This window comes from Dendrobates tinctorius, unplaced genomic scaffold (genome assembly GCF_039654945.1).
Source record: "Dendrobates tinctorius isolate UK_male_01 unplaced genomic scaffold, ASM3965494v1 ptg000008l, whole genome shotgun sequence".
NCBI lineage: Eukaryota > Metazoa > Chordata > Amphibia > Anura > Dendrobatidae > Dendrobates > Dendrobates tinctorius.
Genome location: NW_027361676.1, coordinates 36,580,773 through 36,599,845, shown reverse-complemented (window position 1 = coordinate 36,599,845; position 19,073 = coordinate 36,580,773). Strand labels below are relative to the sequence as shown.

Below are 19,073 nucleotides of genomic sequence, written 5' to 3'. Positions count from 1 at the left end.
GTGGCTAGCCCGAAGGGCAGCGCTGCGAACTGGAAATGTAAACCGCTGACGGCGAAGCGTAGAAATCTTTGATGCGGAGTGGAAAATGGGGATGTGCAGGTAGGCGTCCTGGATGTCGATAGAGGCCAAGTATTCTCCCTGCCCCATGGCCAATATAACTGAACGGAGAGACTCCATCCGGAAATGTCTGATCCTGATAAATTTGTTCAGGAGCTTTAGGTCCAAAACAGGCCTGACAGTCCCGTCTTTCTTGGGGACCGTGAATAGGTTGGAATAGAAGCCCTGAGCCTTCTCGTGCTCTGGTATGGGAATAATGACTCCATTGTGCTGGAGCAATTCGATGGCTCCTAGCAACGCCCTTGCCCGGGTCTCCCCTTTGGGAAGACGGTAGAGAAAGAACCGCTTTGGGGGGTACCTGACAAACTATCTTGTACCCTGAGGATACCAGCTCTCTCACCCATGAGTCGTGTGCGACGGTGACCCAGACGTGGCGAACCAGAGTAGGCAGCCGCCTACTTTGCTGATGTCGCCTAAAGAATGCCTCGAGTCATTTGGCTGAGGCTCTCTGGGACCTGGTTCCCCTCAACCTGGGCTGGCGAGCACGCAATCTCCCAACGGGTTGGCTCTGAGACTTGTCGATCCCTATCCTGGTTGGGGCGACTTTAAGCGGCGGAATTGGCCGCTGTAGTCCACCCGGGGTTGTGAAAGGCCCGAAACCGTGCCTGAAAATGGCGGTTTGACCCTTTGTTGGGGGAGAAACCCGCTCTTCCCTCCTGTGGCGTCGGATATGAGCTGGTCTAACTTCTCTCCGAATAGGCGGCTGCACTGATAAGGTAGAGAAGTCAAGGACTTCCTAGAGGTTGAATCGGCCCACCATGTCCTTAACCATAAGGCTCTACTAATGGAAATAACGTTTGCGGCAGCCAGTGCCGCGCAATTTGCCGCATCCAAAGAAGCATTGATTAAGTGGTCCCCAGCCATAGCGATCTGACTCGCAATCTCTCATACCTCTGCATGTAGTTCCCTATCCTGCAAGGCTCTGTTCAGTGATTCAGACCAAGAAATTATAGCCTTGGCTACCCACGTTGCCGCGAACAAGGGAGAGAGTGCTGATCCTGACGCTTCAAAAACTGAGCGAGCCAAGATCTCTATGAGACGATCAGTGGAGTCCTTAATAGGAGAACCACTAGGTTCGGATAACAGGGTTTTAGAGGCCAAGCGTGACACGGGTGGATCCACCGTTGGGGATTCCGTCCTTTTTTTTACAGAGATCTGGGGCAAACAGATACCTTGCTTCCAGCGCCTTCTGGCCTGAGAAACGCCTGTCTGGCCGTTCCCTGTGTCGTTGCACTATGTCCTCAAACTCTGGGTGAGTGCAAAAAACTCTATGCGGCCGCTTAGCTTGCTTAAATGACACCTTATGGCCTGAAGCCAGGGTGGAATTATCCTCAATCCCCAGAGTCTGATTGACAGCTTCGATGAGGCTGTCCACTGTTTCTCTACACCCCGGGGTACCTAGATCCTGGGGTTCATCCGAGTCAATCTGAACTTTGCTCGCTCTCGACTGCTGGTGAGGGAGAGCAAGTAGCAGAACTCACGGATGCCAAGGCACTGGACGGGCCGGGAAACGCCGTGTGGGTTCGCTTCCTCCCCGCGTCTGCCTGAAGTGAGAGCGGCCCCTGCAGGCCGGAGGCTCCTGTGAGGTGGAGGACCCCTCCAACACAGGCGAGCCACTATCCCTGCCCCTATCTGGGGTGCGACGGGACCAGACTGCTCTCGTAAGTAACGCCCCATAGACTGCGACAATGATAAGGCCCAGTCTGGAACACCGGGCTCGGTCGCAGGGGAGGGCTCCTGGGCGCGTTTGGAATCGCGGGCTTCGCATAATCGCTTGCTCTGCGCCCACGGGAAAGCGGCCCGACAAGAGATGCATGCAGCGTATAGGAACGTGTGCATCTTCGCTTTTCTGGAGATGCTGCATCTGCCAGGCACCAGTACTGCAGCCTGCTGGGGGGGGGCGAGAAACACTCCTCGTCCACCCGTAACGTGGCCTCTCGGGTTGGGGTGCAGCACTTACCCCAGTCCTGTGCCCCCTACGTGTCCTGGAAGTGCCAGGCGTTGCTCCACTCAAAGAAGCGCGCGCCTCAGCTGCGGGCGGGCTGTCGGAAGTAGAGGCATCCTGGGCGGTACTTCCGGTTGAGGCCTAGCGCTGGTCCGAAGCCGGGAGCTCAATTTCTTCAGCGCCCGCCCAGGCCACAGGGGGGCGGGCCGCCGGAAGTGACGCGAAGGGAGGTGGGACTTCCGTCCGCGGCCCAGCACTGGCCGAAGCCGCGGGCTGGATTTTCAGCATCTGCCCGCGAGGGGGGGGGGGGGGGGCGACACCGACCACCAGATGAAGTTACGTGGCCGGATGCCAGGACACGCCGCCATGAGCAACGGGGGTGACTACCTTCGCCCGACAAAAAAAGGCTAAGGGCTCCAGCCCTGTGGACGCTGCTGCAGCAGCCCTCCCAGGCCATCCCCTCTGTGACGATGCTTCAGCTTCCCAGCTCAGGTAGAGGGGAGGAGGGCCACATATAGGACGGTGCAGGCACCCTAGCTCCATCTAACCCCTTCAAGGGGTGAGGAGAGGGACCGTCCGCCGCCTTGCAGCACTGCAGTCTAGCATTTGTGGAGCAGTGGGGGCCGCACGGACTATGCTTGTGCCTCTGTACAGCCCATGGTTTCAATACCTAGGGGTGGTCAGGGCTAAGTCCGGCATCATGTCTCACGTTGCGGGAGAGGATACGTGGAGGCGACACTCGCACGTGCTCGCCCGTTGTTGGTTTGGGGAAATCGGACCCTTTCAATAGGATCTGTTGCCCCTGTCTCATCTTCATAGAAAAAGGGAAAATAAAAAAAAAGAAGAAGTCTGGAGAAAAAACAGACGTGTGTGCCTCTAACGGACACTAAGCATGAACTGGTTTCCGCCCGCAATCGGAGCGAGGGTGTATACGGCGGAGGAGGAGCTAACCTCTTTTTTTCCCCACTTAGTGTCAGCCTCCAGGCGGCAGTAGCATACACCCACAGTACCTGTGTCCCCCAATGAGGCGAAGGAGAAAACGCAAGAGACAGACTTTCCCAAAGACGTTCTTTGTGGAGCACTGCCCCAGCATCGACAGATGAGGTATCTATCTCCAAGAGAAACTGCTTGTTGGGATGAGGGTTATGCAGCATCGAAACACTTGCAAAAGTCTCTTTCAAATGCTGGAAGACAACACTGCCTACTCAGGCATTGGCCACCTTCTTGGTTAAGACGGAGATAGGTGTCATAAGGGACAAGAAGTGCGGGATAAATTGAATGTAGAAGTCGGCAAAACCCATGAAGCATTGGATGGCGTGCAGACATTGAGGACCGGGCCAGAATAGAAAACCAGAAACCTTCTTTGGATCCATTTTGAGACCTTGGCTTGAGAGTATGTAGTTGAGAAAAGGTAAGGAGGTTTTTTCAAATACACATTTGGAAAATTTGGCAAACAATTTGTTCTCTCGGAGAACTTGACGGACGTGTTTTCTGTGGGAAGGAAGATCAGGGGAGAATATCAGGACATCGTCCAAATACCCAACCACGGAAACAGAGGAGATCCCTGAAGATGTCAATGTCAATAACGAACTCCTGAATCACTGTGGGTGCATTATACAACCTGAAGGACATGACAAGATACTCATAGTGATCATCACAGGTATTAAAGGCAGTTTTCCATTAGTGACCCTTACAGATACGAATCAAGTTGTAAACCCCTCGGAGACCCAATTTAGAGATCTTAACTCCATGGATTCTGTCAAATAGCTCAGAAATCATAGGAAGGGAGTACCTGTTCTTTATAATGATTTTGTTAAGACCTTGATCGTCTATACAGGGGTGTAGGGAACAATTCTTCATAGTCACGTTGAAGCCGGCATCGGCAGGAGAAGAGGACTTTAGTAAGAATCCCTTGGCTAAATTCTCTTGGATGTATTCAGACATGGCTCGAGTCTCAAGTAGAGACGGGGATACACCCCTGCCCTCGGGATGGTGAATTGCCAGGAAGATCAATTGAACAGTCATAAGGTCTGTGGGGTGGCAGGACCTCAGCCTTCTTTTCAATGCAAAGGAACATTAATAGATAGGGGATAACTGCCTTACTTGAGAATTCCTTTAAGAGAAATGGGAGATTTGCTTAAAGGGGTTGTCTCATCATCTTAAATGGGCACAATTGTAAAGTGCTTTTAAAGAAAGCCAACTTTTTCAAGAAAGGAAAGATTGTTCTTGATTACGGCTCATTGCTTAGTAGATTCCTAACTACCGCTGCAGTCTATCAGCAGTGGACGGTGGTCTCCTAGACAAAGCACCTACAAGCTCTTTTCTATAGATCCTATAAGTACTGCTGTAACGGTGGCTGGATTGCTCGATCAGGTCAGGTTCAGTATCACGGCGCTCTTCCGATGCCGCAAAGGAAAGCTGCCTCTGCTTACAAGATCAAAAAGCGCATAGTTCGGTTCAGTGGCACAACCATGTTGTTGGTCTGAAATGTCAAGCAGAAGTGCATTGGCCACCTGGCAAACTGGAAGCCAAGAGGCTGGAGACCAGTGCACTCCTGAAAGAACGAGACAAACCTATTAAAATGCATCTAAACCTGAAGGTTTTGAGTGTAGTAAATTCTTACGGTGATTGTTCTTTTATACATATGACAATGAGGTTTGAGGTCTTTGCTGCTGGATTCCCCATTGGCCTCTAGAATTAAGTAGTTTTTCGAGCTTTTCTGAGATTTCCAAATTCAAAGCTGAATTGGCAGTGGTTAGAAGAGTGTAGGGGGGTTGCATTATTCCGGCAATCAGTGGGGGTCACAGCACACGGAAGCTTTACTGACAACTTCTAATATGCATCAATTTTATACTTAAACCTTTAATGAATGTTTGTAGATAAAGGTTTCCCTATATATCTATTCCCTACAATATACAATACTTTGTGACAGTAGCAAACAGATGAAAGCTGGCTCTGCAGTGTACAGTCCTCAGCATTTCTGATAAGCCATCACGCATCAGCAATATTCTCTGTAATGTCACTGCTCACGGTCAGTGGGAAGCACAAACCTGATCTACATCTCCGTGACGGCAGTTCGGCCACTTGATGCCACTGTTCCTCTTTGAAATCATAGCACTCCACACTGCGGATCGCCTTGGGCGCCTGGCCACCAACCACGACCATTAACTACAGGGAAAGAATGAAATTCGGTTAGGAACTTCTTATGTTTTTCACATGGTAACGTAACTGCGTATGACTGAGCTACACAAATATAACATTACATACTTCAACAAGTAATTCTTCATATTCATTATCATACATTATTCTGACATTTCAAATATTTTCTCTATCTAAGCTATGCTACATACAAAGTCCACCTCATTATAGGTACAGATAAGATAGAAAGATTGTACAGTATTCAGTTTACTGCATTATCACCATCACATCAGCTCCCCCCTCAGGAGACACACGAAATAGCCTTTTTGAGTTCTTATGGATTTCGCACTAGTCTATACAAAAAAAAACAAAAAACAATTTTTACTGTTTGGTTAAAAGGGAACCATTTCCATGGTGTCTGAACTGCAGGCAGCATGTTATAGAGAAGCAGACGCTCGACAGATGGGTACATAGATTTCTTTACATTTAGTAGAACTTGCTCTTTCTATGCAGCAAAGTCATGTGGGCGGTCTTACTCATTGATTGACAGCTTTTCTTGTAGAACTGTGCACACAGGGATAGCTGTCAATCACCAAGTATGATCGCCCACTTCACTCCTAAGCTTGGAAAGAAGAGAGATGTAAATGGATAAAATCCTACTCTGTAGCATGCTGGCTGCAAATTGGATGGCATGTCCAGTGTGATAGGACGGCTTGTACAGTGAGATAGGATGGCATGTACGGTGTGATAGGATGGCATGTACGGAGTGGGATGGCGTGTATAGTGTGATAAGATGGCATGTAGGGAGTGGGATGGCGTGTACAGTGTGATAGGATGGCATGTACAGTGTGATAGGATGGCATGTACAGTGTGATAGGATGGCGTGTACAGTGTGACAGGATGGCATGTACCGTGTGACAGGATGGCATGTACCGTGTGACAGGATGGCATGTACCGTGTGACAGGATGGCATGTACCGTGTGACAGGATGGCATGTACCGTGTGACAGGATGGCATGTACCGTGTGACAGGATGGCATGTAGGGAGTGGGATGGCGTGTACAGTGTGACAGGATGGCATGTACAGTGTGACAGGATGGCATGTACAGTGTGACAGGATGGCATGTACAGTGTGACAGGATGGCATGTACAGTGTGACAGGATGGCGTGTACAGTGTGACAGGATGGCATGTACAGTGTGACAGGATGGCATGTACAGTGTGACAGGATGGCATGTACAGTGTGACAGGATGGCATGTAGGGAGTGGGATGGCGTGTACAGTGTGATAGGATGGCAAGTACATTGTGACAGGATGGCGTGTACAGTGTGATAGGATGGCATGTAGGGAGTGGGATGGCGTGTACAGTGTGAAAGGATGGCATGTACCATGTGACAGGATGGCATGTAGGGAGTGGGATGGCGTGTACAGTGTGATAGGATGGCATGTAGGGAGTGGGATGGCGTGTACAGTGTGATAAGATGGCATGTAGGGAGTGGGATGGCATGTACAGTGTGATAGGATGGCATGTAGGGAGTGGGATGGCATGTACAGTGTGATAGGATGGCATGTAGGGGGTGGGATGGCGTGTACAGTGTGAAAGGATGACATGTAGGGAGTGGGATGGCGTGTACAGTGTGATAAGATGGCATGTAGGGAGTGGGATAGCGTGTACAGTGTGACTGGATGGCATGTAGGGAGTGGGATGGCGTGTACAGTGTGATAGGATGACATGTAGGGAGTGGGATGGCGTGTACAGTGTGATAGGATGGCATGTAGGGAGTGGGATGGCATGTAGGGAGTGGGATGGCGTGTACAGTGTGATAGGATGGCAAGTACATTGTGACAGGATGGCGTGTACATTGTGATAGGATGGCATGTAGGGAGTGGGATGGCGTGTACAGTGTGAAAGGATGGCATGTACCGTGTGACAGGATGGCATGTAGGGAGTGGGATGGCGTGTACAGTGTGATAAGATGGCATGTAGGGAGTGGGATGGCGTGTACTGTGTGATAGGATGGCATGTAGGGAGTGGGATGGCGTGTACAGTGTGATAAGATGGCATGTAGGGAGTGGGATGGCATGTACAGTGTGATAGGATGGCATGTAGGGAGTGGGATGGCATGTACAGTGTGATAGGATGGCATGTAGGGAGTGGGATGACATGTACAGTGTGATAAGATGGCATGTAGGGAGTGGGATGGCATGTACAGTGTGATAAGATGGCATGTAGGGAGTGGGATGGCGTGTACAGTGTGATAGGATGGCATGTAGGGAGTGGGATGGCGTGTACAGTGTGAAAGGATGGCATGTACCGTGTGACAGGATGGCCATGTAGGGAGTGGGATGGCGTGTACAGTGTGATAGGATGGCATGTAGGGAGTGGGATGGCGTGTATAGTGTGATAGGATGGCATGTAGGGAGTGGGATGGCGTGTACAGTGTGATAGGATGGCATGTAGGGAGTGGGATGGCGTGTATAGTGTGATAGGATGGCATGTACTGCGTGACAGGATGGCATGTACAGTGTGACAGGATGGCATGTACAGTGTGACAGGATGGCATGTACAGTGTGACAGGATGGCGTGTACAGTGTGACAGGATGGCGTGTACAGTGTGACAGGATGGCGTGTACAGTGTGACAGGATGGCGTGTACAGTGTGACAGGATGGCGTGTACAGTGTGACACGATGGCGTGTACAGTGTGACAGGATGGTGTGTACAGTGTGACAGGATGGCGTGTACAGTGTGACAGGATGGCGTGTACAGTGTGACAGGATGACGTGTACAGTGATAGGATGGCAAGTACATTGTGACAGGATGGCATGTACAGTGTGAAAGGATGGCATGTACCGTGTGACAGGATGGCATGTAGGGAGTGGGATGGCGTGTACAGTGTGACAGGATGGCATGTACAGTGTGAAAGGATGGCATGTACCGCGTGATAGGATGGCATGTACTGCGTGACAGGATGGCATGTACAGTGTGACAGGATGGCATGTACAGTGTGACAGGATGGCATGTACAGTGTGACAGGATGGCGTGTACAGTGTGACAGGATGGCGTGTACAGTGTGACAGGATGGCGTGTACAGTGTGACAGGATGGCGTGTAGGGAGTGAGATAGCGTGTATAGTGTGATAGGATGGCATGTACAGTGTGACAGGATGGCGTGTACAGTGTGAAAGGATGGCATGTACCGTGTGATAGGATGGCATGTAGGGAGTGGGATGGCGTGTACAGTGTGAAAGGATGGCGTGTACAGTGTGACAGGATGGCATGTACAGTGTGAAATGATGGCGTGTACAGTGTGATAGGATGGCGTGTAGGGAGTGAGATAGCGTGTATAGTGTGATAGGATGGCATGTACAGTGTGACAGGATGGCGTGTACAGTGTGACAGGATGGCGTGTACAGTGTGACAGGATGGCGTGTACAGTGTGACAGGATGGCGTGTACAGTGTGACAGGATGGCATGTAGGGAGTGGGATGGCGTGTACAGTGTGATAGGATGGCATGTAGGGAGTGGGATGGCATGTACAGTGTGATAGGATGGCATGTAGGGAGTGGGATGGCGTGTACAGTGTGATAGGATGACATGCAGGAAGTGGGATGGCGTGTACAGTGATAGGATGGCAAGTACATTGTGACAGGATGGCATGTACAGTGTGAAAGGATGGCATGTACCGTGTGACAGGATGGCATGTACCGTGTGATAGGATGGCATGTAGGGAGTGGGATGGCATGTACAGTGTGACAGGATGGCATGTACAGTGTGAAAGGATGGCATGTACCGTGTGATAGGATGGCATGTACCGCGTGAAAGGATGGCGTGTACAGTGTGATAGGATGGCATGTACAGTGTGACAGGATGGAATGTACAGTGTGACAGGATGGCGTGTACAGTGTGACAGGATGGCGTGTAGGGAGTGAGATAGCGTGTATAGTGTGAAAGGATGGCATGTACCGTGTGATAGGATGGCATGTAGGGAGTGGGATGGCGTGTACAGTGTGAAAGGATGGCGTGTACAGTGTGACAGGATGGCATGTACAGTGTGAAAGGATGGCGTGTACAGTGATAGGATGGCGTGTAGGGAGTGAGATAGCGTGTATAGTGTGATAGGATGGCATGTACAGTGTGACAGGATGGCATGTAGGGAGTGGGATGGCGTGTACAGTGCAATAGGATGGCATGTACAGTGTGACTGGATGGCATGTAGGGAGTGGGATAGCGTGTATAGTGTGATAGGATGGCATGTACAGTGTGACAGGATGGCGTGTACAGTGACAGGATGGCATGTAGGGAGTGGGATAGCGTGTACAGTGTGACAGGATGGCGTGTACAGTGTGACTGGATGGCATGTAGGGAGTGGGATGGCATGTACCGTGTGACAGGATGGCATGTAGGGAGTGGGATGGCGTGTACAGTGTGAAAGGATGGCGTGTACAGTGTGACAGGATGGCATGTACAGTGTGAAAGGATGGCGTGTACAGTGTGACAGGATGGCGTGTACAGTGTGACAGGATGGCGTGTACAGTGTGACAGGATGGCATGTAGGGAGTGGGATGGCGTGGACAGTGTGATAAAATGGCATGTAGGGAGTGGGATGGCGTGTACAGTGTGATAGGATGGCATGTAGGGCGTGGGATGGCGTGTACAGTGTGATAGGATGATATGTAGGAAGTGGGATGGCGTGTACAGTGATAGGATGGCAAGTACATTGTGACAGGATGGCATGTACAGTGTGAAAGGATGGCATGTACCGTGTGACAGGATGGCATGTAGGGAGTGGGATGGTGTGTACAGTGTGACAGGATGGCATGTACAGTGTGATAGGATGGCATGTACAGTGTGACAGGATGGCGTGTACAGTGTGACAGGATGGCATGTACCGTGATAGAATGGCATGTAGGGAGTGGGATGGCATGTACAGTGTGAAAGGATGGCGTGTACAGTGTGATAGGATGGCGTGTAGGGAGTGAGATAGCGTGTACAGTGTGACAGGATGGCATGTAGGGAGTGGGATGGCGTGTACAGTGCAATAGGATGGCATGTAGGGAGTGGGATGGCGTGTACAGTGTGATAGGATGGCAAGTACATTGTGACAGGATGGCGTGTACAGTGTGATAGGATGGCATGTAGGGAGTGGGATGGCGTGTACAGTGTGAAAGGATGGCATGTCTTGTGTGACAGGATGGCATGTAGGGAGTGGGATGGCGTGTACAGTGTGATAAGATGGCATGTAGGGAGTGGGATGGCGTGTACTGTGTGATAGGATGGCATGTAGGGAGTGGGATGGCGTGTACAGTGTGATAAGATGGCATGTAGGGAGTGGGATGGCATGTACAGTGTGATAGGATGGCATGTAGGGAGTGGGATGGCATGTACAGTGTGATAGGATGGCATGTAGGGGGTGGGATGGCGTGTACAGTGTGAAAGGATGACATGTAGGGAGTGGGATGGCATGTACAGTGTGATAAGATGGCATGTAGGGAGTGGGATAGCGTGTACAGTGTGACTGGATGGCATGTAGGGAGTGGGATAGCGTGTACAGTGTGATACGATGACATGTAGGGAGTGGGATGGCGTGTACAGTGTGATAGGATGGCATGTAGGGAGTGGGATGGCGTGTACAGTGTGAAAGGATGGCATGTACCGTGTGACAGGATGGCCATGTAGGGAGTGGGATGGCGTGTATAGTGTGATAGGATGGCATGTAGGGAGTGGGATGGCGTGTATAGTGTGATAGGATGGCATGTAGGGAGTGGGATGGCGTGTACAGTGTGATAGGATGGCATGTAGGGAGTGGGATGGCGTGTATAGTGTGATAGGATGGCGTGTACAGTGTGACAGGATGGTGTGTACAGTGTGAAAGGATGGCGTGTACAGTGTGATAGGATGGCATGTACAGTGTGACACGATGGCGTGTACAGTGTGACACGATGGCGTGTACAGTGTGACAGGATGGCGTGTACAGTGTGACAGGATGACATGTAGGAAGTGGGATGGCGTGTACAGTGATAGGATGGCAAGTACATTGTGACAGGATGGCATGTACAGTGTGAAAGGATGGCATGTACCGTGTGACAGGATGGCATGTAGGGAGTGGGATGGCGTGTACAGTGTGACAGGATGGCATGTACCGCGTGATAGGATGGCATGTACTGCGTGACAGGATGGCATGTACAGTGTGACAGGATGGCGTGTACAGTGTGACAGGATGGCGTGTACAGTGTGACAGGATGGCGTGTACAGTGTGACAGGATGGCGTGTACAGTGTGACAGGATGGCGTGTACAGTGACAGGATGGCGTGTACAGTGTGACAGGATGGCGTGTAGGGAGTGAGATAGCGTGTATAGTGTGATAGGATGGCATGTACAGTGTGACAGGATGGCGTGTACAGTGTGAAAGGATGGCATGTACCGTGTGATAGGATGGCATGTAGGGAGTGGGATGGCGTGTACAGTGTGAAAGGATGGCGTGTACAGTGTGACAGGATGGCATGTACAGTGTGAAATGATGGCGTGTACAGTGTGATAGGATGGCGTGTAGGGAGTGAGATAGCGTGTATAGTGTGATAGGATGGCATGTACAGTGTGATAGGATGGCGTGTACAGTGTGACAGGATGGCATGTACAGTGTGACAGGATGGCGTGTACAGTGTGACAGGATGGCGTGTACAGTGTGACAGGATGGCATGTAGGGAGTGGGATGGCGTGTACAGTGTGACAGGATGGCATGTAGGGAGTGGGATGGCGTGTACAGTGTGATAGGATGGCATGTAGGGAGTGGGATGGCATGTACAGTGTGATAGGATGGCATGTAGGGAGTGGGATGGCGTGTACAGTGTGATAGGATGACATGTAGGAAGTGGGATGGCGTGTACAGTGATAGGATGGCAAGTACATTGTGACAGGATGGCATGTACAGTGTGAAAGGATGGCATGTACCGTGTGACAGGATGGCATGTACCGTGTGACAGGATGGCATGTACCGTGTGACAGGATGGCATGTAGGGAGTGGGATGGCATGTACAGTGTGACAGGATGGCATGTACAGTGTGAAAGGATGGCATGTACCGTGTGATAGGATGGCATGTACCGCGTGAAAGGATGGCGTGTACAGTGTGATAGGATGGCATGTACAGTGTGACAGGATGGAATGTACAGTGTGACAGGATGGAATGTACAGTGTGACAGGATGGCGTGTAGGGAGTGAGATAGCGTGTATAGTGTGAAAGGATGGCATGTACCGTGTGATAGGATGGCATGTAGGGAGTGGGATGGCGTGTACAGTGTGAAAGGATGGCGTGTACAGTGTGACAGGATGGCATGTACAGTGTGAAAGGATGGAGTGTACAGTGTGATAGGATGGCGTGTAGGGAGTGAGATAGCGTGTATAGTGTGACAGGATGGCATGTACAGTGTGACAGGATGGCATGTAGGGAGTGGGATGGCGTGTACAGTGCAATAGGATGGCATGTACAGTGTGACTGGATGGCATGTAGGGAGTGGGATAGCGTGTATAGTGTGATAGGATGGCATGTACAGTGTGACAGGATGGCGTGTACAGTGACAGGATGGCATGTAGGGAGTGGGATAGCGTGTACAGTGTGACAGGATGGCGTGTACAGTGTGACTGGATGGCATGTAGGGAGTGGGATGGCATGTACCGTGTGACAGGATGGCATGTAGGGAGTGGGATGGCGTGTACAGTGTGAAAGGATGGCGTGTACAGTGTGACAGGATGGCATGTACAGTGTGAAAGGATGGCGTGTACAGTGTGACAGGATGGCATGTACAGTGTGACAGGATGGCATGTAGGGAGTGGGATGGCGTGTACAGTGTGATAAAATGGCATGTAGGGAGTGGGATGGCGTGTACAGTGTGATAGGATGGCATGTAGGGCGTGGGATGGCGTGTACAGTGTGATAGGATGACATGTAGGAAGTGGGATGGCGTGTACAGTGATAGGATGGCAAGTACATTGTGACAGGATGGCATGTACAGTGTGAAAGGATGGCATGTACCGTGTGACAGGATGGCATGTAGGGAGTGGGATGGTGTGTACAGTGTGACAGGATGGCATGTACAGTGTGATAGGATGGCATGTACAGTGTGACAGGATGGTGTGTACAGTGTGACAGGATGGCGTGTAGGGAGTGAGATAGCGTGTATAGTGTGATAGGATGGCATGTACAGTGTGACAGGATGGCGTGTACAGTGTGAAAGGATGGCATGTACCGTGATAGGATGGCATGTAGGGAGTGGGATGGCGTGTACAGTGTGAAAGGATGGCATGTACAGTGTGAAAGGATGGCGTGTACAGTGTGATAGGATGGCGTGTAGGGAGTGGGATGGCGTGTATAGTGTGATAGGATGGCATGTACAGTGTGACAGGATGGCATGTAGGGAGTGGGATAGCGTGTACAGTGTGACAGGATGGCGTGTACAGTGTGACAGGATGGCATGTAGGGAGTGGGATAGCGTGTACAGTGTGACAGGATGGCATGTAGGGAGTGGGATGGCATGTACAGTGCGACAGATTCCATTTAAAACATTACATATATATTTTATTAAACATACAACACTCAGGTATCACATAACTGCGTATTCCCGAGTCCAATGCACAATATCCTTTTGTAGTAATGACAAGTAGCGTGTAATTATACACTGGGAACAATATGACCTAATCTCTTCTCTCCCACACTAGTTACTCATCCCTCTCCCACCCCAGAATCCCCGCTCTATGTAGGTGTTCTGCGCATCACTGCCATCGCTTTACAGGTGTAAGAAACCTGTGAATTACTCCAGTTCTCAGCAGCTATTACAGGAGAATACAAGGTACTACAAGTCACAGCTTTGTCAGATATCGCTGAATATAAGATCATTAGACTATGTAACACAGGTCTGGAGGGTCCTCAGCCAGTTTATTTAGAACAACCCATGTCCTGTGCCTATTTTTTAAGAGCCAATAAAATCAATGCTGTGATCTTATTACTTTGCTAGAATCACTTTTTGACATTTGAATTGTGGCGACACCAATATTTCTACTGTAACAGCTATATTTTGATTAACGGGACAAGTTTTCTGGCAGTCTCCCTGCCAAAGAGCAGACATACACCAGAGGCCATATCAAAGAAACCGATGTGTCCAGCACGGTGCAGGAATCCCACTGGCCATGTGAGATTCCAGTTTACATGGGTGTTCTTTCCCCCTGTTCTTTATTGTCCAACAGATAAAAAGTATTTAAAGAAGCTTTGCATGTAGTGCAGTGTGCATATGTTTAAAGGGAATCCATCATCAAGGTTTTGCCATTTAATCTGAGAGCAGTATAATGTAAGGTCATAGACCCTGATTCCTGGAATGTGACATTTATTAGGCTGTGTGGTGTAGTTTCAATACAATTAGAGTCTTATCAGCAGTAGATTATCCCTGTCAGACTAGATGTCTTATGCCAGGCAGTCCAGCTAATCTGTGTAACCCCACCCCCATCACTGATTGGCAGCTTCCTGTGTACATTGTCAGAAAGCTGCCAATCAGGGTTGTGGGCGGGGTTATACACAGCTCAGCATTCTGACCACTGCTACATTTGCAGCAGAGAAAAAGAGGGATTTTATCAAAACTGCCCCAAGCAGTCTAGTGAGTGACACAATGCTGGAATCAGGCTCTCTGCCCCTACATCCTGCTGATCTCAAATTACATAACAAAAAAGCCTGCTGACTGATTCCTTTAATTACTTACCAATTGCAGTCTTCTCCAATTACAAGTGTCAATCTTATCCAGAGGACTGGAATTCAGCTCATCAGTCTGACACAGCGCCTCTTGTGTGGGTCCTGTAGTAGTTTTTGCAGTGTGAGCCTGTGAGGCTTACATCTAAGCCATCATAGACGTACACTGAGAAAGCAACTTCCAGTCCACACAAGACGCTGTGTGAGAAGGCCAGCATGAACGGTTATCACTTAGTTCAGGATCAGAACGCTACTTTGAACCGGAGAAGACAACGTTCAGTATGTAAACACATCAACACTACACTATACATAGTAATAAGGGCAGTAAAAGTAATGATACTCCTCTTCATCAGCACAAACAGATCGTCCTCAGCCACTTACCCAGTCCCTGCTGGTCTGGTCTCAGCTCAGAACTACAGAAACGACAGGAAAAGCCCACTAAGCAAATCACTGGTGATGTGGAAAACAACTACTGCCGGTGATGGGCTGAGCATCTTCTGCAACTTCCAGACGGTGGACCCCGCAGGGGCTGGAAGGAGTAGCAGAAACGGAGTGTCTTTTCAAAAGGTAAAGGGTGCAGGCGCACGCTAAAGCTGGACTTGCATCCAAAGCTTTGAATAATTTTTAAGTTTTCTTAAAAATTACTGTTCTCGCCACAGGTCCTGTGTAAACAGCACATATGCTGTCAAGGACAATGATAGTTTAGGTGCACAAAATAAAAAAAGGGAAGTGAAAAGCAATACTGCAATAGTGTGCAGACCTGTACCAAATAGATAATTTGTTAAATAATTGTAATCAATACTCGATAATTAAAACCAATGAAAACAATGTAATCTAAAACACTGACACCATAGAAGTATTACATGTAATATATAAATATACAAAAAACCCTGGTCAGTAACATCCTATCCCATGCACACAGGAAGAGAAATGAAACCATAGATGTCCATAAATTAAGTTGTGTGTAATAATGTTAAATGACACAGGGAAAAAGAATTGAACACATGAAGAGAGAGGTGCAAAAAGCCATGGAAAGTCATAACACCAGCTGAAATCTATTTGTAATTAGAAAGCAATCCTGCCACTTTGTGAAAAATAATATCAGCTGGTTCAACAGATGGCATATGAAATGTGTATCATTACCAAGGTGCTACACAAGAAACATCTCATGATAAGTAAATCCAGTGATCTGTCTCAAGACCTTTACAACCTTATTGTTGCAAAACATACTGATGGCATTGGTTACAGGAAAATGTCTAAACTACTGAAGGATCCAGTGAGCCTGGTTGGGGCTATAATTCAGAAGGGGAAATAACATCATTTTCCATAAAATAGCCACAAGTAGGTGCTCCCCGCAAGATTTCAGACAGAAGAGTGAAAAGAATTATCAGAAGCATTGTCCAAGAGCCAAGGACCACTTGTGGAAAGCTACAGAATGACACAATTGTACCTGCTGATTCCTGGTCTAAGAAAACAATAAGTAATGCACGCAAGACTTCATTGCTAAACAAATGTGTGTTCAAGTGTGTTTACACTTTGCTCAACAACATTTAAGGGGGCTTCACACATCGCGATATCGCTAGCAATATCGCTAAAGCGTCACCGATTTTGTAATCCAGCAGCGATATCGCTAGCGACATCGCTACATGTGATACTTACCTCCGGCCGGCTCCCCCGCTGGCTATTGCTGATCACGCGAGAACGTCCTGGACCGTTTCTCGTCGGGCGCTTCCTGCTGGCGCCGATGAGAAACGTGTGGACGCGGGCGGGAGGACGTCTTCATCGCCGCGTCTGACAGGTAAGTAACAACCGCTGCTACGTCGCTGGTGAGATCTGCCTGTTTGGCAGCTCACTAGCGACCATTTAGCGATGCACCAGCGATCCTGACCGGGTCGTATCGTGGTTGGGATCGCTGGTGCATCGCTAAATGTGACGGGACCCTTAGACAAGCCTGAGAAATACTGGGAGAAAATAGTTTGGTCAGATGAGATCAAAATTGAACTCTTGGGATGCCATAATGCACAACATGTTTGGAGGCTAAAAAGCACTGCAAATCACCTCAAAAACAACATACAATAGTGAAGTATGTAGGGGGGAACACATCATGGTGTGGGGCAGTTTTTCAGCATATGGCACTGGCAAACTTCATATACTTTAACCTCTTTCTGACATCTGACGCCCCTATGCCCATGGATGGGATAGTACGTCATAGCGATCAGCAGCGCTCACGTGGTGAGCGCAGCTGATCGCGGCCGGGTGTCAGCTGATTATCACAGCTGACACCCGGCACTATGTGTCAGGGGCAGTCACGGATCGCCCCCAAGACGTTAACCCCTGGCACACTGCAATCAAACACGATTGCAGTGTACCGGGGGTTTAGGGAAGCATCGGCAGGGAGGGGGCTCCCTCCGTGCTTACCTGAGCCCCCCGCAGCAACACGATGTGCAGCGTTGCTGCGGGGGCCTCCTTCCCTGCAGGTCCCCGAATCCAAAATGGCGGCGGGGACCTTCGGGGGCCTGCAGGGAGCCGAGCCGACTTCCTCATGCCTGCAAAGCGCCGGCATGAGGAAGCCTCCAGCACTGCCTGTGACAGATCGATGATCTGTCACAGCGATCTGTGATGTGACAGATCAGCGATCTGTCACATGACAGTTATGACCCCCCTGGGACATTGTAATAAAGTTAAAAAAAAAAAAAAAGTGTAAAAAAAAAAATTTATAAAAAAAATCTCTAAATAAATTAAAAAGAAAATATTCCCTAATAAATTAATTTTTTGGAAATAAAAAAACCCAATAAGAGTACACATATTTGGGTATTGCCGCGTCCGTAACGACCCGCCCTATAAAACGGTCCCATCAGTTAACCCCTTTAGCGAACCCATTAAAAAATAAAAACGTAAAAAATAATGCTTTATTATCATACCGCCAAACAAAAAGTGCAATAATGCGTGATCAAAAAGACGGATATAAATAACCATGGTACCGCTGAAAACGTCATCTTGTCCCGCAAAAAACGAGCTGCCATACAGCGTCATCAGTGAAAAAATTAAAAAGTTATAGCTCGCAGAATAAAGCGATGCAAAAAATAATTTTTTTATATAAAATTGTTTAATTGCATAAAAGCGCCAAAACATAAAAAAAGACAAATGAGGTATCGCTGTAATCGTACTGACCCAAAGAATAAAACCACCTTATCAAATTTACCGCACGGGAAACGGTGTAAACGCACCCCCCCAAAAGAAATTCTTGAAATGCTGGTTTTTGTTCATTCTGCGTCACAAAAATTGGAATAAAAAGCGATCAAATAATGTCACGTGCGCGAAAATAGTACCAATAAAAACGTCAACTCGTCCCGCAAAAAATAACACCTCACATGACTCGGTGGGTCAAAATATAGAAAAATTATAGCTCTCAATATGTGGTGATGCAAAAACTATTTTTACAATAAAAAGCGTCTTTTAGCGTGTGACAGCTGCCAAACATAAAAACCGCCATAAATAGTAAATCAAACCCCCCGTTATTACCCCCTTAGTTATGGAAAAATAATAAAATTAAAAAAATGTATTTATTTCCATTTTCCCATTAGGGTTAGGGCTGAGATTAGGGTTAGGGGTGTGTTGGGGTTAGGGTTGGAGTTAGAATTCGGCGATTTCCACTGTTTGGGCATATCAGGGGCTCTCCAAACGCAACATGGCGTCTGATCTCAATTCCAGCCAATTCTGCGCTGAAAAAGTCAAACGGTGCTCCTACCCTTCCAAGCTCTGCTATGCGCCCAAACAGTGTTTTACCCCCACATATGGGGTATCAGCCTACTCAGGACAAAACATGTGATGGTGAGAAACATGTGATGGTGTCATCCTCATTTTACACAGTCTTTTACTAGGCATTGCTCCTACCAGCCAGTTTCCTACTCCACACTGATGAGGGGCAATACCCCGAAACAGCTGTCTGTGGATAGTTTCCAAAATGGGGTCACGTGTGGGGAGTTTCAACAGTTTAGGCACATCAGAGGCTCTCCAAATGCGACATGACACCCGCAGACCATTCCATCAAAGTCTGCATTCCAAAACATCACTACTTCTCTTCCGAGCCCCGACATGTGCCCATACAGTAGATTTCTCCCACATATGGGGTATCAGCGTACTCAG

At 48.8% G+C, this 19,073-nt stretch overlaps 1 protein-coding gene across 2 annotated transcripts in view; it reads right to left on the bottom strand.

Annotated features, from left to right (window-relative positions):
* Nucleotides 1-19,073, bottom strand: part of KLHL2 (kelch like family member 2) — a 199,934-nt gene that overhangs the window by 19,058 nt on the left and 161,803 nt on the right. For both annotated transcript variants that reach the window (XM_073576986.1, XM_073576996.1), the window contains exon 9: nt 5,113-5,230. In XM_073576986.1, the coding sequence (XP_073433087.1) occupies nt 5,113-5,230 (118 nt within the window). The remainder of the gene's footprint in view (nt 1-5,112; nt 5,231-19,073) is intronic.